This window comes from Leucopleurus acutus (genome assembly GCF_964270905.1).
Source record: "Leucopleurus acutus genome assembly, chromosome: 1".
NCBI classification, from domain to species: domain Eukaryota; kingdom Metazoa; phylum Chordata; class Mammalia; order Artiodactyla; family Delphinidae; genus Leucopleurus; species Leucopleurus acutus.
The window spans coordinates 152731845-152758349 of record NC_139142.1 but is presented as its reverse complement, the minus strand read 5'-3'; the positions used below and the strand labels follow the sequence as shown (position 1 = coordinate 152758349).

Sequence of the window (26505 nt, the reverse complement as noted above, 5' to 3'; positions counted from 1 at the left end):
AGACAATAAAATCCAAAAGGCACAACTACTTATCATCAGATAATCCAATGGAAAGTTTAATTGAGGCTTCAGTGTAATGCCTCTTGGCAATGACCCCTACATCTAATTCTCTGGCTAATTTTCATTTCATTAAAGACATTTCCCAGTATGCCTAAGCTTATTACTTCAAAAAGCAGCCATTGGAACTATGCAGACAATAATTGCCTTCTTGGGGTGGGAGGGAGAGGCAAGAAGGAGGAGATATGGGGATATATGCATACATATAGCTGACTCACTTTGTTATACAGCAGAAACTAACACACCACTGTAAAGCAATTATAATCCAATAAAGATGTTAAAAACTGATAATAATAATGAACATTGCTTTGCAATCAAAATAAATAAATAAATAATTGCCTTCTTACCAGAACGACTGGCACCTCTTATCTGCCAGCCTGGCCTGGATGAGAGAAGAGGACCCGGCCAGCTACTGACAGGAGAACTTGCTCTCTTCTCCGTGGACCATCTGTAATCAAATGGGCCATATTTCTAAGTGTTTCAGCAGCTGATCTCTTAGTTTAGGATTAAAAGGCCTTCTCCAGAGCTGACATCACATGATGAGTAATTTCCCGGCATGTCCAAGGCTTCCTTAGGGCTGGAGGTGTTTGGAATCACTTACTTGGCTGGTTAGGTGCCGGCTCTTCCTGAACTCACTAAGTCTTGTCCAAAAGGGTCTTCTATTGTCTGCTTTCTTCTGAGCTTTGAGTGTACATTTTCTGGCCTTAGACGCATCCATGATTGTATTATGTAATCCTACAGTAATCCCCTGGAGACTTGAATGATGTGTAGTAATTTCTCATCATTTTTCTTCTTTTGAGCCCAAATTTGGGCTAAGCACAGACACAGAAAAAATCTTTGGCATCATTCTCCTCCCTTAGTCTCTATGTTTAATTCCTGAACCTTCATTTTACTTATAACTGCACTAGAATGTAATAGATTAACAAAAATGAATCAAGGAGATCTTAGCTCCACTTGGATTACTTTGGGAGTCAAGACTTGTTTTCCCTCAGCTGAAGTAATGAAGAAATTTACGCTCAGAATAAGATAAGCAGAAAAATCAGGTTGAGCTGGGATACCTGGCTAGAAGGCAGTTCCAGATTTCATTACAAATCTCAGAAGGTAAAAATTTCCTCAGCAGAGCCAACATAGCCCCACTTCAGCACAGGAGGCCAATCCCTCCAGGTGGGGCTCTGCCTGCAGGGCGGAGTCAGGGTGGGAGGCTTGGTTTCCCCCTGCAGCGACCTCCCCACTCCCCAACGTGCATCATCCCCCCCAAAGGCAGAGATGACATTCAAGTCCTGGGTGTGGACCATCCATGGGCTTTGGAAGCCTGGGAGAGATGAAAAGAGTGCCAGATATGTAACGAATACTCTGGTATTCCTAGACCAACATCAAGTCATACAGAGAGGTTATACACTCTCTCAGTAAGCCCGCTTTCTTCTTAATCAAAAACATGCTGGTGGGACACAGATGCTCCATTGGCTACACCCCTCCCTACTTGTTCTAGGAAACAAGAACAAGATGGCAAGGGAGGAAGAGGCCAGAGGCCAGCATGGCTGGCACAGGTGAGCAATGCCATGAGCAGTAGGAGGTGAGGTCAGGGGAGAGCTGCGGGCCATGTGTTCTGGAGGCCATTGGAGGATTGTGAGCAAGGAACTCACATGATGTGATTTGTGTTTTGAAAGTAACCCTCTGGCTGTCATGTAAGAACTTGCTGTTCAGGAGGCCACTGTGGAGGCCTGGAGACACTGTGGGTGAGGGTGACAGAGGCCTGGACCACAGGGGGAATGGCAGGTGTGGCTAAAAGATTAAGAATATGTTCTGAGGTCAGAGCGGGTAGGAATTGTTGGTGGATTAGAAGTATCAGGCATCTTCTGAAACAAAAGCCATATAATGGCCAGTCAACTTTTAGAAATTGCTAATAAAAACCACAACCACCACTTCCCACAAGGAAGGCAGGGGCTGTGCCCAACGCTTTGTATTTGTTCCCATACTTAATTCTGACAACACCGACAGGTGTGCAGCAGTCCCATCACCATCCCATGGTGGGATGGGAAGGTCTCACCTTGGGGAAAGGTCTCACCTTGCTAAGGAGGAGAGCCAGTGCCCCAGAGCCCCTTCTTCTGCTCCCTGACCTGCCTCCTCAGCACGAGCACAGTCCCTGCATCCCCAGCTCCCTCCCACCTTCACACGCAGGCCTGTGCAAATCTGAGTGTGGAAGAGAAGGACTTCTTGGCCCAACACGGAGACTGTCTTATTGATTTCTTTTTCCAAGATGAAGACATCTGGGGGTCCACTTTATCTCAAAATGTATGTTTGGGCTTCCCTGGTGGCGCAGTGGTTGAGAGTCTGCCTGCCAATGCAGAAGACATGGGTTCGAGCCCTGGTCTGGGAAGATCCCACATGCTGCGGAGCAACTAGAACCCGTGCACCGAAACTACTGAGCCTGCGCGTCTGGAGCCTGTGCTCCACAACGGGGGAGGCCACGATAGCGAGAGGGCCGCGCACCGCGATGAAGAGGAGCCCCTGCTCACCACAACTAGAGAAAGCCCTCGCACAGAAACGAAGACCCAACACAGCCAAAAATAAATAAATTCATTAATTAAAAAAAAAAAAAAAGAATGGGCAACCTCCATTTAAAAAAAAAATGTATGTTTATCTTGGCAACTGGAGCCCTGTGGCAAAGGAAATGCTACAACCAGCCCATAAGGCCGGCCGCAGGGGCTCCTGCCCATCCCCTCACCCTGCCTCCCCAGGAACCCTTCCATCTAATCAGCAGCTCAGCCAAGGTGGAGAGAAGCAGGCCACCCTGCTGCTCCCGAGGCACCCCTACCGCAACCCCTGCACAGCTGTTTGGTCCCTTTTGGTTTTGTAACTCTGGGGTACAGGAGACAATGTTACAGGAGAACATTGGGGTACAGGAGAAAAGCAACTTGAGGGAGGAAGCATTCAACTGAATTGCCTTTTCAAAAAACAAAACGAAACAAAACAAAACCCACTAATCATTTTCATGGAGGAAAACCCTGGAATGCCGTAGGAAAAGGGAAAGGACACCTGTGCTGTACAAGCAGCACCTTTAAGCAATTCAAGAAGAGGAAGGTCTAAACAGCCCTGAGATAGATGCCAGAAGATCCTCAGGGGGTGGGAAATGTAAGGGAGAAATGATATTCAGGGATACTCTCATCTGTCAGCAGTGATATGACCAAGATTCCATTTGCCAGAAAAGCCATGCCTGGAGCCTGGGCAGGAAGTAAGCGGTGCTGACGGTGGGGCTAGGAGTCTATCATGCTGCCTCGCCAGTTACTTAATGCAGCTTCTGGGCGTCTAGCTTCCCCACGCTCTCAGGTAAAGCTCCCCTTGCCCCCTCCCACACTCCACACACACACACAGAGCCAGGAGAACTAAGTCCTCCTGCTTCTCTGGTACTGCCAAGGCTTAGATCAGTAGTTCTCAAACTTGAGTGTACATCGGAATCCCCCGAGAGCTTATGAAAATACAGACTGAGCAGAGAGAACTGATGCAGAAGGGCTTGGATGGGGCTTGAGCATGTGCCTGTCTAGCACCGTCACAGGTGGTGCTGATGCTGTGGTCTGGGATCACCCTTGGAGAACCATTAGCTTCCAGCATCCCTCTTCCCAAACAGCACCATTGAGGACTTTCAGGGTCTTGTTCTGCACCTGTTGGGCAGGGGGCACTGAAACAAGACCACCACGGCCGGCGGTGATGGAGCATTTACCATGAGTTCTAGGCCCTCTACCTATAATAAATGCCTCACTTCCTTTCCACGACTACTACCCAAGTAAGAAATTACTACTATCCCCATTTTACAGATTAGGAAACTGAAATAAGAGGACAAGCAAACTGCCCAGGGTTCTATCTACTGTGAGCAGCAGAGCTGGGATTTGAACCAGGCAGAGGAAAACTAGAGGCTGTGCTGGAAACCTCCACTCCCTCTGCCCCTCTTAACAACCAGTACTAAGTTCATGGAAAATCTGATGAGGTGGCAGAACATTTGGGGCAAGTCTGATTCCTTGGCTGACAGTCAATATCCTAATTATCACAAATGTCCACAGTCCCCAGCGACTGACTCAATTACCATCCCTAACATGGGTCAGCTGTTAGTGTCCTACAGGCTCAAATGGAGAGAACATAGGAAGTAACTCAGAAACCCACATCGTCACAGCTTTTTGTACAAAAGTAAATTTTTAAGATGTTTACACAACATCTATATTCATGTCACTGTGCTTTTTTTGTTGTTGTTAATTAACAAACCATAACAAGCAAATCAAGGACCCTAGCCACAACCACATAAGGCAGCGGTTCTCCAAGCATGGTCCCCAGACCAAGCATCAGCATCACCCAGCCCACCACAGACCCACTGAATCCAAAGCCTGGGGGTGAGGCCCAGCCATCTGCATTCTAAGGAGACACCCTAGTGATTCCCATGCATGCTAATCTAAGAAGCCTATCTGACTTGGTTCCATACAGTTTACATGCACCCTCTTTAAATCTTTATTATATAAAAATATCAACTGCCTGTCCCATGCTCCACCCCCTCCTTCTCCAAGAACTGAGCCAAACCTGGCTCTGTCACAGGAGGGAACTTTGTGGTTGGATGCCTGGATCCCAGCTCCAATTCCTCTCTTCTTCTCTGCAGACAATGTGGGATAAGCTCACTTCGGTGGCTCCTGTTACCACCAGACTCAAATTCAAACTTGCGAGCCAGGCTCCCCAGGGCCCCCAGGCCTCCAAAACTCTGCCCTAGAGTCACATTACCCCTTCCAGCACAAGCATAAGGTGGGTGCCAGGTCAGCCCACATTTGCTCACTGTGCAACTTTGGGTGAGTAACTCTGCCTTGGTTTTTCCATCTGTAAATTGGAAGCTGTACCTTCCACACAAGGCCCCAGCACAGCATCTGGCAAGTGGGAGGCCCTCAATAAACATCAGGCCCCCTACCCTCAGCCTCTACCTTCTCCTCCCTGTCTTTGCTCACACTGAGACTGGAGAGGCCTGGAGAGCCTTCACCCCAACCTGTTGCTGAATCCCCACCCCAGCGCCCTTCCCAGAAGACCCACACAATGACAGGATGGGGGTGGCTGGGCATAATGTCCTGTGGCCACCGAAAGGAAGCAGAGACAAGATGTACAGAGCAGTCACCCTGCACTATGGTTTCCACAGGCATTTTCTCAGAGCAGGACTGCAGGGGGATGTTGATATCTCATACAAACAGGGAAACTGAGAACTGATGAGTTTATTAATTGATATGCCCAAGGTCAAGTAAGTGGCAGCATGAAGACTCAAATCCAGGTCTGACTGTGGCTGAGACGCAGAGCTAGGAGTACTGTACGGGGAGAGGGCCCAGGGGACACCACACTTGTTCCCACTGGGGAACAGCTGTCCACCCTGGCTGCTTACCCTGGGGACCCTTCGTTGGCTTTCAGAGATTCATACTGACAACAGAGTTAACCTCAGCACTTCTAGAAGCCCTGGCCTGCCAAAGGCATTACAGGTGGAGAGTCTGATTTCCAAGCCACCCTCAGAGCAAAGTCTTCAGCCACTCAAGCTGAAATGTGAAGTCCCGCCCCATCAGCTTCCTATCCCCCTTCTCTGCTTTGTTTCTCCACTTTATCACTTTATCCCTACTCTGGAGTTTACTTACTGATAGTACATATCCATCCCCTCCACTAGAATGTCAGTTCCACAAAAACAGGGACATTTATTTTGTATATTATGCATCCCCAGGGCTGGAGCAGTGCCTGGCCCACAGTAGGTTCTCAAAGAACGTTTACGAGTATGAATGCTGAAAAAGCAAGATATAGGAGAGGACAGAGATCCATTCTGCAAATAGTACATATGATAAAGACAATGAAAAGAAGAAAATACTGGGTAAAAATAATAATGGGTGATATATACTTGCAGAAAGAGAAAAATGAATGGGCACAGATCTGGCAGGAGGAGAGGTGGGAGTTAAACTCTCAGGCTTTACAGTGAGTGAGTTCAGGGCCAGCTGTCACTAATTAACAGTATAATTTCAGACAAGAAATGTATCCTTTTGGAGACTCAGTTTCCCATCTGCTAACAGGAATAATAGCTCTCTTAGAATGTTATTGAAAGGCAAGATATAGTTAGGAAAAAAGTACAGGTAAGAAAACAAAAGACTGAAACTGAACTGTCCTGGGTCAAATGCTGGCTCTACCTCTTACAAGCTATGTGGCTTCAGGCAAGTTATTTACCTCTCTGTACCTCAGCTTCCCCGCATGTGAAGTGGGGATTACAGCAGCACTTCCTAATAGAAATGTGAGGATTACATGAATTAAAAACATGAAGTATCTGACACAGGAGTTCTCAACAAATGGGAGCTGCTCTCAGCATCACCTCCATCACCACCCAGGATGACAGGACAAAGAGCGGCACTGGTACCGTCCATCAGGCAGGGAAGGTGGAGGGCACAGCAGAAGGCTCCGCTGGAAGCAAAGCTCTTCAACTTTCTGAGGCTAAGTTCTAAGAAGGCCTGGATCTTGGCACCACCCCCAGGCCTGTGAGACGTTACACTGCATTGATACCTGCTGTGGACTGCATGTTTGTGTCCCCCAAATTCATTTGTTAAAGCCCTAAACCCCAAATGTGATAGTATTAGGGAGGTAATCTGATTTAGATGCATCATGGGGTGAGGCCCCACATGAGGACACAACAGTCATCCTTAAAAGAAAAGGAAGAGAGACCAGAGCTCACTTGCCCTCCACCACAAGGACAGAGCAGTCGTCTGCACGCCAGGAAGAGGGTCCTCACCAGACACTGAGTTGACTGGCACCTTGATCTGGGACTTCCAGCCTCCAGAACTGTGAGAAATAAATGTCTGTTGTTGAAGCTTCCCATCTGTGGTATTTCCTTATAGCAGCCCGAGCTGAGGAAAATGATGCCCTTGACCAACAGAAGATGTAAGGAGGCAGAGAAGCAAGAAGAGGCCACCCCTTGTGCAAGTGAGTGGAGAAGGGGGCCTCTCAAGCGCTGAAGGAGGGAGCCTGGAGAAGTGCTCCAAAACCACAGAAGCTGGCCCCTTGGCCACCCGTGGACATCTACCAAGCTATCAGGTTCCTTGGCCTGCTTAGTGCTATGGAAGTGAGGGCCAGGGCACTGCAGAGAGAAAAGGCTGATGCAGCTAGGAAGAGGGTGGACAAGGACACATCGCCTTCGTGTAGTTGACTTGACAAGAAGTCAAACGTGAATCCCATCAGAGCCTTACAACCTTCCAGCAGGGAAGCAGTAAACCCTCTGGTGAAATGAGCCCCACCCTCAGGATCGCCCCCTTCTGGCCAATGACGGAGGGGGTGGTCTCCAGGCTAAAGCTGACACTGGGCATCTCTCTAGTGCTCAATCACAGCAAAACCAGAGCATGCCCAACACCAAAGTTCAAGGCCATCCAGGATCATCAGTGAGCCTGCTCCCCTCACACTGGGGTCAAGAAAATGCTGAGGGTGGGTGGTCCAGTTGTTACAGAACTCCTCATGTGCCTACCTGCTGCCTGGGAGACACATGAGGGGCTCTGGGCTCCACCTCACACCCAGGACTGGCGCTGGGCCCCTGATCAAGGCTAAGAAGCTGCTGGTCCATATCTAGACCACATCTGTGCAGCAGAGCTGTGCAGTACCTGTGAGTTCCCCGTCCTCAGCACTATTCTCAAGGAGCGGCAATCTTTGGGCCTCTTTTCCCTCCTCAGCCCTAAATATCTTCAGTAATGGAAGGAATTTCCCTCAAGATTCCAGAGAAGTCTGAAGGGTCGCAGAACATGCCACCTCAAAATGTGCCACTTTGGCATAAGGATTATTTTGAGCTGGAGACAACTGAGACTATACAGGTACAAAAAAGCTCTCTGCCCTCCCCTCATCTGCCTAAAAGCAGGTCATAAGTTTGTAAAGGTGTCCCCCCATGCCCTCTCTACAGAAGTTAATCACTGGAGATAACCCTAGACCCTTATCAGCCGAGAGATGGCACCAGAGGACTCTAACAAACCTTGCTTTACGTAGTCCTTATGTATCATTAGGTCTCCCACATATATACTTTCTTACAATTTGCCACCTGAGAAACTCAAAGTCCTTTTCCTTTGTCCATTTACTTCTTTAAAATTTACTGTTCTTTTTCAAAAACTTTCACAATTTGTATGGAAACACAAAAGACCCCGAATAGCCAAAGCAATCTTGAGAACGAAAAATGGAGCTGGAGGATTCAGGCTCCCTGACTTCAGACTATACTACAAAGCTACAGTAATCAAGACAGTATGGTACTGGCACAAAAACAGACATATAGATCAATGGAACAGGATAGAAAGCCCAGAGATAAACCCACGCACATATGGTCACCTTATCTTTGATAAAGGAGGCAAAAATATACAGTGGAGAAAAGGCAGCCTCTTCAGTAAGTGGTGCTAGGAAAAGTGGACAGGTACATGTAAAAGTATGAGATTAGATCACTCCCTAACACCATACACAAAAATAAGCTCAAAATGGATTAAAAACCTAAATGTAAGGCCAGAAACTATCAAACTGTTAGAGGAAAACATAGGCAGAACACTCTATGACATAAATCACAGCAAGATCATTTTGACCCACCTCCTAGAGAAATGGAAATAAAAACAAAAATAAACAAATGGAACCTAATGAAACTTAAAAGAGCAAAGGAAACCATAAATAAGACCAAAAGACAACCCTCAAAATGGGAGAAAATATTTGCAAATGAAGCAACTGACAAAGGATTGATCTCCAAAATTTACAAGCAGCTCATGCAGCTCAATAACAAAAAAACAAAAAACCCAATCCAAAAATGGGCAGAAGACCTAAATAGACATTTCTCCAAAGAAGACATACAGATTGCCAACAAACACATGAAAGAATGCTCAACATCATTAATCATTAGAGAAATGCAAATCAAAACTACAATGAGATATCATCTCACACCGGTCAGAATGGCCATCATCAAAAAATCTAGAAACAATAAATGCTGGGGAGGGTGTGGAGAAAAGGGAACACTCTTGCACTGCTGGTGGGAATCTTAATTGATACAGCCACTATGGAGAACAGTATGAAGGTTCCTTAAAAAACTACAAATAGAAGTACCATACAACCCAGCAATCCCACTACTATACTGGGCATATACCCTGAGAAAACCATAATTCAAAAAGAGTCATGTACCAAAATGTTCATTGCAGCTCTATTTACAATAGCCAGGAGATGGAAGCAACCTAAGTGCCCATCATCGGATGAATGGATAAAGAAGATGTGGCACATATACACAATGGAATATTACTCAGCCATAAAAAAAATGAAATTGAGTTATTTGTAGTGAGGTGGATGGACCTAGAGTCTGTCATACAGAGTGAAGTAAGTCCGAAAGAGAAAAACAAACACCGTATGCCGACACATATATATGGAATCTAAGAAAAAAAAAAAAGGTCATGAAGAATCTAGGGGTAAGAAGGGAATAAAGACACAGACCTACTAGAGAATGGACTTGAGGATATGGGGAGGGGAAGGGTAGGCTGTGACAAAGTGAGAGAGTAGCATGGACCTATATACACTACTAAATGTAAAATAGATAGCTAGTGGGAAGCAGCCGCATAGCACAGGGAGATCAGCTCGGTGCTTTGTGACCACCTAGAGGGGTGGGATAGGGAGGGTGGGAGGGAGGGAGATGCAAGGTGGAAGAGATATGGGAACATATGTATATGTATAACGGATTCACTTTGTTATAAAGCAGAAACTAACACACCATTGTAAAGCAATTATACTCCAATAAAGATGTTAAAAAAAAAAACTTATATTTGGAGACAGCATAATAAACATTTATGAATGTAGGTCATTTGACAGCCAAAAAAAAAAAATTTACTGTTCTTTTTTAAGATGCTATACAAGCCCAAGTTCTAAACACCCCTTAAAGTTACTCCCCACTGGGTGTTCCCATGTGTATGCATGATGCATGCATTAGTCAACCTGTGTTTGCTTTTCAGTTGTTAATTTGTCCTTTGTCAGTCTAATTTAAAGGGCCCCAGCTAATGCACATAAGATGGGTAGAAGAAAATAAGAGTTAAGTTTTCCTCCCCTCCAAGTCCAAGACTGCTTTTTAATTCTTCACTAGAAACTTAACAAGATTCTGGGCCCTGCTCCTTGTTCCACCAGGCCCCGTGGGTCACCTGCCAAAGCTGTTCTTTCAGCCTGAACGTGGAGATGGTGCTGCCGTCCTCTCAGTCCCCGCAGAGATGAAGTCTTCGCTGCCTTGAGACCTTAAAGTACCTCAAGGGTAGGGTCTTATATTCAACTCAGCCTTCGGCGTTTCTGATATTGGAGGTAAGTGCTGGCGCAAACAAAACTTCAAATCTCAGTGTCTTCAGACACTTTATTTCTCACTCACATAACATCCAATGTTTCAGGGCCTGAGGATGCTGGCTCCTGGTCGGGCCTTAGCCAGTCAACCAATAGAGGAAGAGCCTCAAGCACCATTTCACAGGAGGTTTGTAGGGGCCAGGCCTGGAAATAGTGCACATCACTTCTATTCCCATTCCAGTGGACAAAGCAGTCACTTTTGCCACACCTAATGCCAGGACGGTAGGGAAATTTAATCATCCAGGAAGAAAATAAATAGGCGTGGATATCAGTTAGCAGTCTTTCCATAACACCCTGGACTGTGTCAGCAACATGTGCTAAACACAGCTCAGCCCTTCCTGTCCATGACGTAGTGTTCTCCTCACCATAACTCAGCCCTTCCTGACCATGACTCAGTGTTCTCCTTACCATGACTCAGCCCTTGTTCACCATGACTCAGCCCTTCCTGACCATAATTCAGCCCTTCCTCACCAAGACCCAGCCCTTCCTCACTATGACTCAGCCCTTCCTCACCATGACTCAGCCCTTCCTCACCATGACTCAGCCCTTCCTCACCATGACTCAGCCCTTCCTCACCATCACTAAGCCCTTCCTCACCATCACTAAGCCCCATCCTGACTATGACTTATCCCTTCCTCACCATGACTCAGTGCCCTCCTAACCATGACTCAGCCCTTCCTGATGAACTCAGCACTTCCTCACCATGACTCAGCCCCTTCCTCACCATGACTCAGCCCTTTCCTGTACTTCCCCCACAACAGTACTTGTCAGTAACTTCTCATCCAAGTTGCCTATGCCAATAATTCCAAAGGCATTTGGAACCCAAACCCAAAATAACAGCCAGGCCAAGATCTGGTCTCTGTGCAACAGAACAGACCAATAGATTGGTCTGACATACCTCCTCTCTCCTTCCTAAAGCACTCCTGTCTCTTAAGCTGCATATTTGTAGAAACTGAGGTTAAAAACTCAGAAACAACCTTCACATGGGAGAGCTGGGGGTTCTTCAATTAATGAGCTCACAGACACCACAGAATCCCAGTGAACTGCCTGAAGTATGCAAGCAGCAAACATTCTCCCCTAAATTGCATTTCTACCTCCAGAGGGTCACACACGTTGTGTCCCTGTGGTTACTTCTGAGCATCACATGACTTGAGTGTGACCAACCCTAGCTCTGTATACCATGAGTGCAACAACTGAGCAGTCACTGGGAAAGTGAACTCTTGGCTTGACTCTAAAGTGATGATTTTAATGCCAGACGTAGATGAGAATGGCCCAAGGTCCAAAAATATCAGCAGTAACTTCACTAAGTCTCAGTGCCTGCAAGGTCCAATCTGGCTCTGGAATCTAAGCCAAAGAAGCACAGCCTAACAACCAAAAAGGGCCTCCTAATCCCTACTTGCATCTCTCTGAGAATATCAGAAAGGGCCGTCTAATTCAACCCACCAGCAACATTTCTTCATATGCCCTCTTCTCTCCTCACTCTCTCTCCACACCCAGAGACTCGCCCTCTCCCAGCCTTCCTTTCCTCCCTCCTTTCCTGCTCTGCCCCCCACACCACCCCAGGGCCCTGCAGCTCTTGCAGCACCTCACTACCACCCAGCCTCCCAGGGAGGGAAGCAAGAGGACCCCATTCTCTGGAAACTGTACTTTTTCTCTCGTCTTCACCATTTTTCTTGGAAGAAATCTTTGAGAAGAAGTACTATTGAATAAAAGTAATTACTTTGCTTCCTTGGTCAATAGCATTTAAAAAAAAATCGTGGTAAAGTATATACAACATACAATTTACCATTTTAACCATTTTTAAGTGTACAGTTTAACGGCATTAAATACGTTCACATTGTTGTGCAACCATCACCACCATCCACCTTCAGAGCTTTTTCACCTTCCTAAACTGAACCTCTGTATCCATTAAACACTAACTCTTCATTATTCCTCCCCTCCAGCCCCTGGCATCCACTAATCTATTTTCTGTCTCTATGAATTTGACTCAGGGACTTTAGGTGGAATTACACAGTACTTGTCTTTTTGTGACTGGCTTATTTCATTTAGCATAACATCTTCAAGTTTTACCCATATCTAAGAATTCCTTTCTTTTTTAAGGCTGAATATTATTCTGTGTATATATAAAAGGACACTTGGGTTGCTTCCACCTTTTGGCTATTGTGAATAATGCTGTTATGAACACAGGTGTACAAATATCTGTTCAAGTTCTGTTTTGTTGGGGTAGATACCTAGAAGTGGAATTCCTGGATCTTATTTCTTGAGGACTCACCGTACTCTTTTCCATAGTGGGTACACCATTTTACATTCCCACCAGCAGTATACAAGTGTTCCCGTCTCTTCACATCCTCACCAATACTTGTTATTTTCTGCAAGCTTTTTGTTGTTATTGTTGACAATATCCATCCTAAGGGATGCAATTGATCATCTCATTTAACCTTCACAATAACTCTGGGTATCATTATCCCCATTTTACAGAGGAGAAAACAGAGCCAGAGATATCAGGGGACTCACACAGGACAGTGGTGGTAGCAGGATCTGAACCCCGGTCTCCCCACAGAGACAATGCTCAGACTCCTGGCCTGAGCCAAGCCACAGCCCAAGGAGATTCAGCGTTCACTGTGCAGAGGAGGGGCTGCAGGTGGTCAACGGGAACCACCCTGAGGGCCACTGGAAAGGAAGCCATGGTGGGGGCACTTCTCTGGCTCAGGGCCCTTGCCAGCCAGGGCAGCACCCACTGCAGAGAAGCCTGGCCCCTCACTTCTCCTGCCCACTCCTCCTGATCTCAGAGAGAGGCTGCCCAAAGGCTCCAGAGGGCTTTGGGACTCACAATTACATAGAAGGCATCTCAGAAAGGTCTGGTTTCCCATTTGTGACTCTACTCCCCCACATTTCCCCCACGCCGGGAGGGGTTTTGTGTTTCTAGCAAATTGCCTTGGCATCACATGAGTGAGTAAGAGCTGTCCGGCAAGGCAGAGAGGCTCCCACTTCTCTCCATGCTAATGATAAAGTGCTCTTGGGCCATGAGGGTGGAAGCATCAGGGAACAACAGAGACACAGTCCTTCTGCTGATGTCATGCCGAGGCCTGCGCTAAACGAGAGGGCGGTGGTCTGTGGCCTGACACCGATGTCACTGATATCTCCCGCAGGTTAGGGACCACCTAACTGGAAGGGCATCTGCTTCAGAGCTGCCTCCGTTGGCAACCCAAGCACAGAACCCACAATGGTGCAACTCAGCGGCCTCCAGAAGGAAACTCTCCCACAAGCCACCCACTTGCCGACCTGAAGGTGGGAGGGGGCTCTACAGCCTACATCTGAAGGGCCATACCTGGAAACCCTGCAGAGGTCAGTTCCTTCTTGCTCAGCTCTCTTGCTCTCCATCTCAAAAGGCATTCAAGCATCACCAAGTGTTCTGTGGTCTCCCATGTAGTGCCAGAACAAAGGTACCCCACGCAAAAACATACCCGCATATTTTCACCATTTTTAAACGTACTTCAGCCATTATGTAACCTTAGTCATGACCCTGGCATGAGGAAGAAGAAAAGTTGAACTTGGTCCCCTGGGGCCACTGGTTTCAGTATGGACTTTCTGCTGAGCCCCAAACAGAAATCCTGCCCTGGTTCTTGTTGTGTTGTCCCTTCTCCGGAGGGCTCCCTTCTGGGGAACTTACAGGAACAAAGAAAGCCCTCCAGACTTTAAGGTACAGAGATTGTAAACACCACACACTTCCATGTGCAGACATGCACCTAGGCATGTGTATATGTACATATGTAATGTGCATACACATACACACTCACATTTTTATTCACCACGGTCACTATCTTCAAGCCAAACCATAGGACAGCCATACAAGGTGACCAGGAGGAAACTCCACGTGGCCACCCCTTTCTTGCCCTCACTTTTTTTCCCTCAGGCAACAGCAGCTCCTACAAAGGGTCTTTTAAAAGACCATCTCCAACATCCAGACAGGACTTAATTGGCATTTTTCATTAAATACTCTTTACCTACGTTTAAGGCCTAACAGTGAGAGAAAAAGTTAGTTTACTCAAGTACACTCAGCCCTTCCATCCACAGTTGATTGACTCTGCAGATGCAGAACCTGAGGATACACAGGGCTGAGTGTACTAGGCCACTTTATATAAGGGACTTGAGCATCCGCGGATTTTGGTATCCACGGGGGTCCTGGAAACAATCCCACAGATACCGAGGAAAGACTATATATACTTTTTAGCTTTCACAGTAACTCTATTTCCTGACTCTCTTAAGGGAATGACCTATTTTTTTATTGTATGATGAGGAAGGCAGCAGCACTTGCCCAAACAGTCTGAACCCCTGATTGCTAGGTGCATGCATATTTTATTCCCAAAATTAAAATTGTTCATAAAACCTCTCAAAAATCACAGAATGGTCTAGAGCATTATTATAAATACCAATATAACTTCTGACAAATAGATGAATTTGCTGAAGACCTCAGGTTGTCTGATTTGGGACAACTAATATGTCATTGAATGTTAAGCCTTCTCCTTTGTAAGCTTCTCAGAGTAGACACAAAAGACATGGTGTGGATAAGCCTGAAACTGAAGCAGGGTGCACCGTGCCCAACATGAGATGGGTATGAGGTAAGGAGATGGACCCCTCAGGACCTGTTCATTCAATGGGGCAGCTTCCCCTGAAGGCAATCATCTGAAACAACTTCTAACAATCTTGAAGCAAAAGTGAACCGTGACTTCTGTAAGGTCCCAAGGAATAACAAGTAAAGTAAAACGAACATATAGGAAAGCCCTCAGAAACAAAGAAACCTGAAGCTGACTAATAAAACTTGTATTTTTACCTCAAACAATATTTTTCAGCCTCATTCAGCGAATAGAACATTTGACACCTCCACAATTCAAAACCACTCTCGAAGAATGAAGACTGACCAACACCATGAAAAGATAGAAGATGAATGCTCACTCTGAAGGAAATCCACAAGGGGGTGTCCACACTTTCTGGCCACAGCACTGGGATTGGAACAAGCAAATGGCCGCCCAGGGTGACCACTGTAAAGGGGATAATGTACAGCCAGACAGATACATTTTGATGGGTTTTTTCTTTTTGCGGTATGCGGGCCTCTCACTGTTGTGGCCTCGCCCGTTGCGGAGCACAGGCTCCAGACGCGCAAGCTCAGAGGCCATGGCTCACGGGCCAGGCCACCCCGCGGCATGTGGGATCTTCCCGGACCGGGGCACGAACCCGTGTCCCCTGCATTGGCAGGCGGACTCTAAACCACTGCGCCACCAGGGAAGCCCTGATGTTTGTTTTTATACATAAAACTTGGCCTTACTTTCTTGTCTGAGCCCTAAATTATGACACATTCAGTGAATAAAAACCCAGCCGAGGCAGCATTGCAGCACTGTAGCCCCAGCCTCCCTCGCCTCTCACTGGCTCCCCAGCACATTTTACATCCATGGCCTCATGGAGGGCTGGCCTGAAACAGACTTCTGAAGGAGATGCTTCATTCCTGGACACACTCATCCTGTCAGTGATGCTCCCTTCGTCCCTCACAGATGGACCTGCTGCATGGAGGTCGACAGCCACATTTATGAAGTGCCCCCTGGCCCGGCCTGACCTCTCAGGGAGCTCAGCTCCAGTGCTGTGGGCCACGCAAGGAAAGGTCCTTCCACCCAAGTTCAGGGACAGCTGTGGAAAGGGACCCTCATGTCAGAGCAGCAGGGTCCCAGGACACCAACCGGGCTTGGACCCCCTTGACAGCCTCTCCCTGGCCTTCTGTGTGACACATTTCACGAGGCTGTGGAATATATCCATTTTCCTTTGTGTAGGACCATCACATCCCTCTCCTGGGGGAGGAAAAGGAAGGCTTTTCCAGTAATTAAAAACTATTATGAGACCAAGTAAGGAAAATGATAAATCCCGATAATTAAAACTAAATTCATAAAGCCTGAATTAGGCTGTCAAGAAAACATCACCATAGCTCAGCCTGCAGCCGAGCGTAGGAGCAGGACAAACGCACCACACCCCCTGACCATAAGTAAGACATGTCTGGTCAGCCAGGCTGTGGTTAGACATGGCTGCTCAGGCCGGCACCTCAGAGAGGCCCCGGGGTGTGGGAGGAGGAGGGCAAAGGGCCAGCAAAAGCCTCCAGAGGTCTCCAGCCTCCACGACCCTGGAAGTCGGGCACCCTTTTCTCATGTAGGAGGCTTCCTCATTAGGATGGTGGCAGGAAAGCAGATCACACAGGATGAAGCAATTCAACAGAGGAAAAGCCCACACCCGCAAAGGCAAGTCTGAAATGTGCACAGTGGGAACCACAGTAAGAGGGCAGCTGCTTCTGTTAGGGAAGAAGGCTGTTTTCCCAGATCCTGCTGCCTTAAGTTCTCCTTGTGCGTGTCTTCCCCCAAGGTGGAGATGAGCAAGACCTCTAAGCGTCACCCCTTCCCCTTCCATAGTGGCCCAAGAGGAAGGGAGGGTCTGTCTGGTGTGAATCTTTAAAAGTGTGTCCACTTGTCTGCTCAGTCAAGCCGCCAGCCAGTGTGGAGGAGCTTGGTGAGGCCTCTCTCCCACAGGAGTCAGGACCACCTTAGAATCAGGGCCAGGGAAGCCCCCTCACCTGTGTCAGCAGGACCCCTGTCAAGTGCACAGAGGATGTGTCGGTGTCTCGGGTTTCAATCTTTACAAAAAGATCAGGGATGTAGTGGATATTGTCGTTCTGAGCTGTCCAGCTTCATCCTTCCTCTGTAAAGCACCCCCTCTACAGACCCACCTTGCATGCACTCGTTGTGGGAGGTGCCGCTGCCTCCCTGTGGAAGCTCAAAGGGCCAGAGCCACCCTCACCCCCACGCAGGTGGGGGTAGAAAGAGGCAGCCACGTGACTGAGAGCAAGACTCGTAACGGGGAGCCGGTGACACGGTGGCTGTGGGGCAGACGGCGCCATTCCTCTCAGCCCTGATGCAGACCTCTGCCTGGGGTCCGCAGCCTTCCCCCGCTCCAGGGTTCCCTCGGGTGCTAGCTGTGTTCCAACCTGGTCCTCCAGCCTCAGGGGCAGTCCCCCTTCGGATCCACGCCCTTTTTGCTTGTTTCCACAGTCAGGAATCCTGTCTGATGAGCTGGGCTAATGCAGACTGGGCAGTGTAGAGGGGAAGTATCCATATTATTCATGGAACCCCAAACTCCACCCACTACCTCAGAGATTCTTCAAATGAATCATTCAAATTTAACTTTGAAATTTACTTTAAACTACTTTTTAAAATTAAACTATTATAAAAACAGTGATTAAAACATTTACAACAGTAGGTTACCTTTGGGGGCATATCTCTGGGGGACTTGGAGGAGGCATGAGGGAACCTTCTTGGGGCTGAGAACATTCCATATCTTAATCTGAGTAGTTGTCTGAGAATACAGGCATATGATTACACAACAATGTGGGCGTACTTAATGCCACTGAACTGTCCACTAAAAAAATGATTAGGATGGTAAATTTTATGTTATATATATTTTACCACAATTTAAAAAAATAGATTAAAACAGAATTCAAAACACTCCTTTAAAACGATTTCAATAAATAAGAGATAAACTAAAAAACAAGGATAGGCATAAATTTTTAAAATCCATCAAAATTTGTACTCTTTACTATCTGTAAGTTTTATTCTAATTAAAACAACAAAGCAAACAAAAAACACTATTATATACCAAACATAAGATGTTGATAACCCCCAAGTTTTCCCAGTTTCTCAAGGTACCAGATTATCTCATTTTCTAAAAAACTCAGGGCACAGCCCTTCCTGCTAGAGTTGGATCCTGAGATTTGAAGGCAGCTGTTCAAAATCTCTTAGCATTGGCAACCACATATTTATGTGATTCAGATTATTTTTCCATTCTGTGGAATCAAAATACAAAAATAAATTGGATGCTGGAATGACAAAATTACAATGATGGATTACAGATAAGTAGTAACCAAGGTTAGGGAAAGGGAGGGAAGGAGAGGGTGATTCTATAAGGCCAGCCCGAGGGAGCTGCTTGGAGGGGATGGACCAGTTTTGTTCCTGATTGTTAAGGTGGATGGACAAATTCACACATGTGATAAAATGTCATGGAACAATAGGTAAAAACATAACCAAAAATAAGTGCATGCAAAACCAGTGAAACCTGAGTAAGATCTGTAGTTTAGTTGACTGCATGGTGCCAATCAATTTCCTGGTTTCGGAAACCCACTATAGTTACATAAGATGTTACCATAGAAGCTGGATGATTGGTATGAGACTTCTCTGTACTATTTTGACAACTTTAAGAAATTCTATAATTATTTCAAAACATAAAGGTAAAAAAATACAGAAATAAATTGGATGAGACTGCTATAAGATTGCCATAAGCCCAGTTTTTAAATTATTTTTATCAAGTTACCCATTGTTCTTACTGACTTGATAATATGTACAAGTAAATTACGACACATTAAGACAAATGTGTACTAACAAAACACCATGTAGGTTTTGTGATTGTTTTCCCCAAAAAACCGTAAGTTGAAGCCATAACCCATAGTGTGAATGTATTTGGAGATGGGGACTTTGAAGAGGTAATTAAGATTAAATGAGGTCATAAGAGTGGGGTTCTGATCCAATATAAGTGGTATCCTTATAAAAAGAGGAGATTAGGACACAGGCATACATAGAAGGAAGACCATGTGAGGACACAGGGAGAAGACGGCCATCTACAAGCCAAGGCGAAAGGCTTCAGGAGAAATCAACCCTGCTGACACTTTAATTTTGAACAAGCCCCCAGAACTGTGAGACAACAAACTTCTGTTGTTTAAGCCTCCCAGCCTGTGGCATTTTGTTATAGCCACACTAGCAGACGAATACAAGTAGTGTGGTGATGTGGTTTAGAGGAGGGAAGGATGCTTGAGAGAGCTAGCTGTCTGCACAGATATGAAAGTTACATGTTCAAAAGAAAATTAAAGCTGGCTCTAAATCACATGAAAGAAAACCAGGTCATTAGATGCACACTACTCAAAAATACTGTAGTTCCTTCATCTGCATTCATTCGTTTATTCCTTCATTGGATCAACAGTGGCAACTCAGCCTCTCCAGCCCTGTGCCAGGCGCTGAAGGATACGACACATGGGTTAAAGCCGGACTCTGCTCTGTGTAGCACAGTCTTCCAAGGAAGATATGCAGATAAGGGCAGTACGACGGATTCATGTCTCCGCAGGGGCAAGCATAGGGAGAGGAGGGGCAGGGAGCAGAAGCCCCTCCTGGGTGAAGTGTGGAGGTGTCAGAGCTGAGCTGTGAACACTGGGAAGAAGTAGCCAGTCCTCTGGATAGCACCGGCCTTGGCAGCCATGGCAGTGGACAGATATGGACATATACCAGTCCTCTACAGCCCCAACTAGACTCAGGCATCAGCTAACCCTCTATCAAAGCTTACTTCACGTTGCATTTGCCTAGTAATTCTGTTATGGAGACAGCCCCCAAATAACGAAACACAGATTGGTTACTTGGTTTTTAACACCTAGTTCTCAGATTTGTCTAGAGGATTGCCAAAGTATAGTATAAAAAATCATTTTGAAACTCTAAAATGTGACATAAATGCTAGCTATCATTCTACTAGATTTGGAAAGACCTTGTAAGTCACCTAGTCCACAGTGACCATTTTATGGATTATGGAGATTTACTGAACGTCACCCAGCTTGTACCTGGCAGAGCCAGAGAGAAGGCCTGGGATTACCCGCTGCCAGTACTCCACGGGAAGCACAGGTTTTTAACGTTTGAATTCCATAATAATATATATTCAATCCTATACTGTTTTCCTTCAATTTTCCTACAATTCTAAGCGCATTCAATTCCAAACCTTGCTTTTGGTGGTGCAATATTTCAACCTCTTAGTGAATAGAGGTTTGTGCTATAGCAGACAAAATTGGTTTCTGTTAACCAAGTGCTCTATTCCTACACTCAAAGACTGGTTCCAATTTGAAACCTATTAGAGCTCAAGAGCAAGCCAGATATAACTGAAGATAGGAGAGAAAGGAAATGGCAAGTGAAGGGGAAGGTGGGGGAGGAGGTGTAGGTAGAAGGGCAGGGGGAGAAGGAAACTGTGTTTGCCAGCACTACGTGTCAGCATCACTTCCGTTTGACCAGAAAGCGATGAGCCTGATGCCAAGGCTGTGGAAGGACACCAGTCCCACAACCCTGCAGTCACACTTCACCTCTTATGACACTTGGTGAAGCTTATGTCTCATGACAATCGTGTAATTCAGCGAGGTCCCCCTCCTGCACTGGTGATCAAGAGGCTCAGAGACAAATGCAACCCAACTACAGTCACTTCGGGACAGCCTGAGGGTTCCTTCCTTTGGTTGAACTTTTCATATCTTCCTTACTAACCCTTTGTCTAGATGCCTTCTGCCATAAGCAACTACAAAACTTTTTAGGAAAGAAGAAAAGTAAAATAAAATCAGAAACCAAATTTACCAAAAAGAGGTAACAGAAAAGGCAGAGTTTGTTTGAGGATGGCTCCTTCAGACTGTGTTATCAAGTGTCCACATTATCACAGGGTATAGAGTTACTATTTTAACTCTAAACTTACCAACAGTGTCACAAGGTTCATCTTTGTGTACGCAGAAATCTGTCCTAAAAAATTTTAAAAAAAGAAAGTCAGATGTGTAGTACCTCCAAGAATGGGAGAAGAAAACATTGTCAATTAGTCCAATTAATCTTGATTACTCATCTTGCCCATAACAAAGTTATCACTTTAGTTGCCACCTGTTATAATGAAAAATAACTAGCAGCGTTTGCCAAGATTAACCACATTTCCAACTGGTAGGCCCAGTTACCCCATGTAAGATCCTCCTTTCATAGCTGAAATATTCCATAAATAATACTCAGTTGCTGGAAGGACTCCTTCCAACGCTGAAAGTTTCAGAAGATGTTTACCAAGTCATGTATCAGAGATAATTATTAGTCAATATCATCAAACTATAGTGACTTCCTAAGTTACTCTACTTGGGCAGCAACTGGTTTTAGATGCTGGAATGACCATGTATCACTTACATGAGAACACAACAAAAAAGTCTTTTCTAAAACTTACATTCTTTAAAGCTCCCTAGGATCTCCCAGGTGTGTGGCTGTGGACAAATGAAACAGCAAAGATGCTCGAAATCTGTTCCAGCCTCGGTTCTGCAAGTATAAGGGCCTTCCTCTGGCCTGTGAGGTATGAAATGAGGAATCTGGGCCATTCTTTTCCAAAACCAGAGCATTCCCACTATTCTGCCCATAAGTTCCCTAGTTGGGAGCTGACCAGAGCGCTGGCTGGGGAGGTATCTTGCCCAGGACTGGGTGAGGACAGCAGTGCCTGGCCCCACGTTCATCTTCTCATGGCATACCATGGGGACTGGTAGAAAGCACCCACTCATCTGCATCTCTCTAAACACACTCCAGTGCAGCTTCAGGTTGAAAAGGTGTGTTCTGAAGGCACCTCTTCTCATTTCACTTTTAAAAAATTCTCTGGGAAGAAAAATGGGTCAGGCTGGCACTAAGCAAAGTTGTCAGTGAAAGTGGCAGGTCCTGGATGGGTCACACATCGCCTTCCCTCATGAGATAATACCTTCCCCTTTCTGACACTCCATCCCCACCTCGGCATTCAGTGTCCTCAATTCCTCTCCTACTCTCTGTCAAAAATCTATTCTCACGGAAGGATCTGATCTGCCATTCACACTGGGGACAATGACAAGAAGGTAATGTAATATCATCAGCTTTCCTTTTACCTCCACTCCAAACCACAGCACATTCTATCGTATTTGCCTCCATAATGTAACCCATGTCTAACGCCTCTCAGCACTATGTGAATGTCCATGTGAGTGGAGCAAAACCTGCTTGTTCCCAGCCCTGGCTCTGCTTCAGGCTGGCCTGAAAGTTGTCAAAGACTCTACCCACCCACTAGACCCGCAGAGGCCAGATCTGTAGGTTTATAAGATTCCACTTGGGGTTCTGATGTACAAAATTTCCTGGTCCAGGCCACTGCCTCAGGCCAAGAAGTCTTGCCAGGCACCCTGGACATCCTGTGAGCCCAGAGGAAAGGGCAGCTGGCATGGGTGTGACAGCTTTGAAGAGGTGGCCCTGAAGCTGGCCAGAGAGACAGCTAGAAGGAGCTGGGCCAATCAACTAAGCAGCCCATATGGGTTTCGCTGACTGCGTCTCTAATTTTTTCATAATGAACGTATATATTTTGGTAATCGATTTTAAAATAATTTTAACAAAGGAAAAAGGAAGGCTTCAAGACCCTCAGGCTTTTCATAACCTCCTCCAAGATCAAGGAAGCCTCCATAGAAATGGAGATGGAATAGCCATAGGAAAATGGAAGATTCGTGCCTTGATTTTTCTGTCAAGGACGACCTTTCAGAAGACTAATTAACAGGCAGTAGAGGGTGGCAAGGAAGACACAGAGGCAGAGAAGAAAACAAACAAATAAAATTAGGGACATAAATATGTTCACTGGTCTGGTATCTAACTAACCCCAACTCAACATTCTTGATCTGACACCCTTCCCATTGGAATGTTTTGGGCGTGTCACACACGCGCGCGCGCGCGCGCACACACACACACACACACACACACACAGACCAGACTGGCCTGAGATCTTGCTCCAGGGTTTCCCAGATTGAGCAACTAAAAGTGTTGAAAGCATCATCGCATTGCCTCACCTGGGCAAAGGGAGAAAGGGTGTGTGGCCATCAGTCCCACAGAAGAGAACTAAATAGACTGAACAGGGCTGCTGAGGGGACTGGCCCCAGCTCCTTCTAGCTGTCTCTCTGGCCAGCTTGGAGGAAGATGGCTGACAGGGCATTGTGTGTTCTCTCATCCCCCGGCTTCCCTGGAGGGAAACGTGTGGTCTCAAGTGATGGACCCTGCAGCGTCACCCACTGCTTCTCCTAAGGAAGTGGGAGGACATATGGTGGGCTCACCATATGTGAGTCAAGCTCAATTAGAGGCCTGGCTTGACAGGGTCGCCAAAATTTGAATCTTCTCTCCCCTGCCTGTTCAAGGTCCTTTCTCAGAAAAAGAAAAGCAAGCCTTCTGCCTGCAGGGTCACCTTCATCTCCAGGTACTCTGGCTCCCACTGCAAACTCATGCCAAACCCACATGTTGGGGCTGCAGGGGTCAACTGGGGAATCAAAAAAAAGGTCCCAGTGCAGCTCTCCAGCCTCTCAGTCTGTTCACATTCACATTCTGCTGTTTGTTCCTCAACAGAAGGAAGGCTGCGCGGATCTACAGGCCAGAGAGGGCTCCGTGGATGTGTGAGCTGCGCCATCACGCAGGCCCCTCACTCAGAAGCCTCCCATCCCCCAACCTGCTTTACCGCTCTGCTCTCAACATCTTGAAATTCTTAAGAATTTTTTAACATGGGGTCCCGAGTTTTCATTCTGCACTGGGAACCACAAGTTACATAGCTAGTCCTGTGCATAACCTATTGCCTGGCATACAGTTGGGGTTTAATAAATACTGGCTCCTTTACTAAACGACCGGCATACATTTCCAGATCACTTTCAACGTGCCCTGTCAGCTCATCAGTGGCCTTGTCTCTCCCCTGTGTTTGGAAACCCAGAAAAACGTAACACCACAGGTACCCACCAAGCTGTCACATGAGCAAGGCCAAAGGTTGAGGGAGGACCGTCCCTGGGACTGGGTGGAATTACATGGGAAGGGAAGGTGGAGGGACAGCTGGACGTCCTGGTGGTCGCACTCTGGGCTGGCCATGCATGTCGCTCCAGGTGTCTCCCAGGAGAATAGACCTGGGTTTGCGGGGTAAAATTCCTGGCTTTCTGGAGGACATGTGGAGCCAAAGGCAAGGCCGTGCCAGGTGTTGAAGTCCCCTGAAGTCCAGTCTGTGCGGGTCCCATATGGCCCCCAAACTCAGTCTACTAAGAGGTCTTTGCTGGCCCTACACACGGCTGCAGCTGCTGGATATGCAGCTCTCGCCGCTCCCTGCTCAGCAGCTTCTGTTGGACACGATGTCATGCTCACATCTTGGCAACTGGCCATCTGTATGGTTGGTGGGCGTCCAGGAGGATACACTCTCGGGCTCAGCCACAGGCCGGAAGGAAAACAAAAAGAGAAGAAACCCTCACATCAGCCAGTCCCAAGACCTGAGGACGCCGGCCCCTAAACACCGTTGGCCTGTGCGGCCTCCAATTAGACCCTCAGCTTGGATTACTCTGGGAGGAAAGGACTGCTTCTCCAGAGCAGCAACTGCCTCACACCCAATTTCCCTGTGAAAACATCAGTCCATTATTATCCCAACCTAAGGAATTGCAGCTCTCAGCCTCTAATTATTAAACGATGCTTCTCAGCCAAATTGGCTTCCAGCCCCGACTCCATCACTGCCACCCCATCCTCATGGGAGGTCTTGAGCTTAACGTCTCTGAGGACCCAGAGGACAGACGGCACCAATCAGTTCAGTCCAGCAGCTCCCCACAGAAGTGAGAGGGATCAAGATGGCTCGAAATGGAGAGAGACAACACAGGGTCCTGGGCTGGCCGCAGGTGACAGAGCGGGATGGAGGCCTTCGCATCGGCTCTGCCTGCATCTGAAGAAACCTGGCTTTCCCGGGCCACAAGGCATCTGCCTCCCCGGCCTCCCCACTCAAAAACACCCGCTTGCAATCAGGACCACCCCCTTCAATGTGCTTAGTTAGAAAAGAACATTTTAAAAGTTTTTTACTGTGGTAAAATACACGTAAAATTTACCATCTTAACCATTATTAAGTTCACAGTTCTGTAGTGTTGAGTATATTCACATTGCTGTTCAACTAATCTCCAGAACTCTTTTCATCTTGCAAAAGTGAAATTCTATATCCATTAAACAGCTCCCTATTCTCTCCTCCCCACAGCTCCTGGCCACTACCATTTCTGTCTCAATGAATTTAACTTTCTAGGTATGTCATATAAGTGGGATCACAAAGGATTTGTCCTTTTATGACTGGTTTATTTCACTCAGCAAAATGTCCTCCAGGTTCATCCACGTTGTAACTAGTGTTAGAATTTCCTTCCTTCTTAAGGCTGAATAATATTCCATTTGTATGGAAACACCACATTTCGTTTACTCATTTATCCACTGATGGACACTTGGGTTGCTTCCACATTTTAGCTATTATTACTAATGCTACTATGAATATAGGTATATGAATTTCTTCAAAATCCTTTTGGATTTATACCCAGAAGTGGAGTTGCTGGATCATATGGTAGTTCTATTTTTAATTTTTGGAGGAATTGCATACTGTTTTCCACAGTGGCTGTACCATTTTACATTCTTACCAACAGGGTACAAGGGTTCCAATGTTTCCACATCCTCACCAACACTTGTTATTTTCTGTTGTTTGAGCTTTTTTAAAAACTCAGGCATCCTAATGGATGTGAGATGTAAAGAACATTTTTATGCAAAAATATTTCCAGTATGGTAAATAAGCTGTTAGGAGACAGGAAAAAGAGAAAGGAAAATATAAAGCCTAATGGACAGCATTCTCAGGCTGAGGGTGCCTTCAGTCTCTCTGATGGTGTTTTGTAAAAAGGCTAATCCAGAAGTTTTGTCTACACTAATTTTGGTAACATCTACTGCCTCTGGAAAAAAGTTAGTCGTTCCCAAACCAAGATCACTTGCAAGTGTTTTCTCTACCCAGACAAGAAAGGAAACAGCAGGAAAGCAAAGAAGCAATACAGGGAAAATTCCCATAGGTTATTATTTTTAACAAAACACCAGAATTTATACATTTGATATAGTATTTACACAAACCACTTTCAAAGTAATAACCTTGGAAGTTTAGCTGCATATTCCAAAGATGATGTTATTTAGAGCTCCTCTCTAGGAAAGGTCTTTAGTCCTCATTTAATTATCATTTGGAAAATCAATCACATTAATTTATAGTCACATATAGATATGGTTTCCAAGGACTTCTGCCTGCCCCACAAATCAAATCCACTCTCAAAGGGTGGTAGCCATAAGACTAATACTGTAATCCTCAGTGCTTTATGGAAAGCCCCATAGGCTCCAAAAGCTATTTCAAAGTGCCTTGAGCCATGGCAGCCTCTGGCCAGTGAGTGTGGGAGCCAGAGCT

General features: G+C 46.3%; 1 protein-coding gene across 2 annotated transcripts in view; it reads right to left on the bottom strand.

The window, feature by feature from the left end:
- ADAMTS17 (ADAM metallopeptidase with thrombospondin type 1 motif 17) overlaps positions 1 to 26505 on the bottom strand; it is a gene marked incomplete at both ends in the record, with an annotated part of 352152 nt that overhangs the window by 228526 nt on the left and 97121 nt on the right. For both annotated transcript variants that reach the window (XM_082841528.1, XM_082841529.1), the window contains one exon: positions 20986 to 21029. In XM_082841528.1, coding sequence (XP_082697654.1) covers positions 20986 to 21029 — 44 coding nt within the window. The remainder of the gene's footprint in view (positions 1 to 20985; positions 21030 to 26505) is intronic.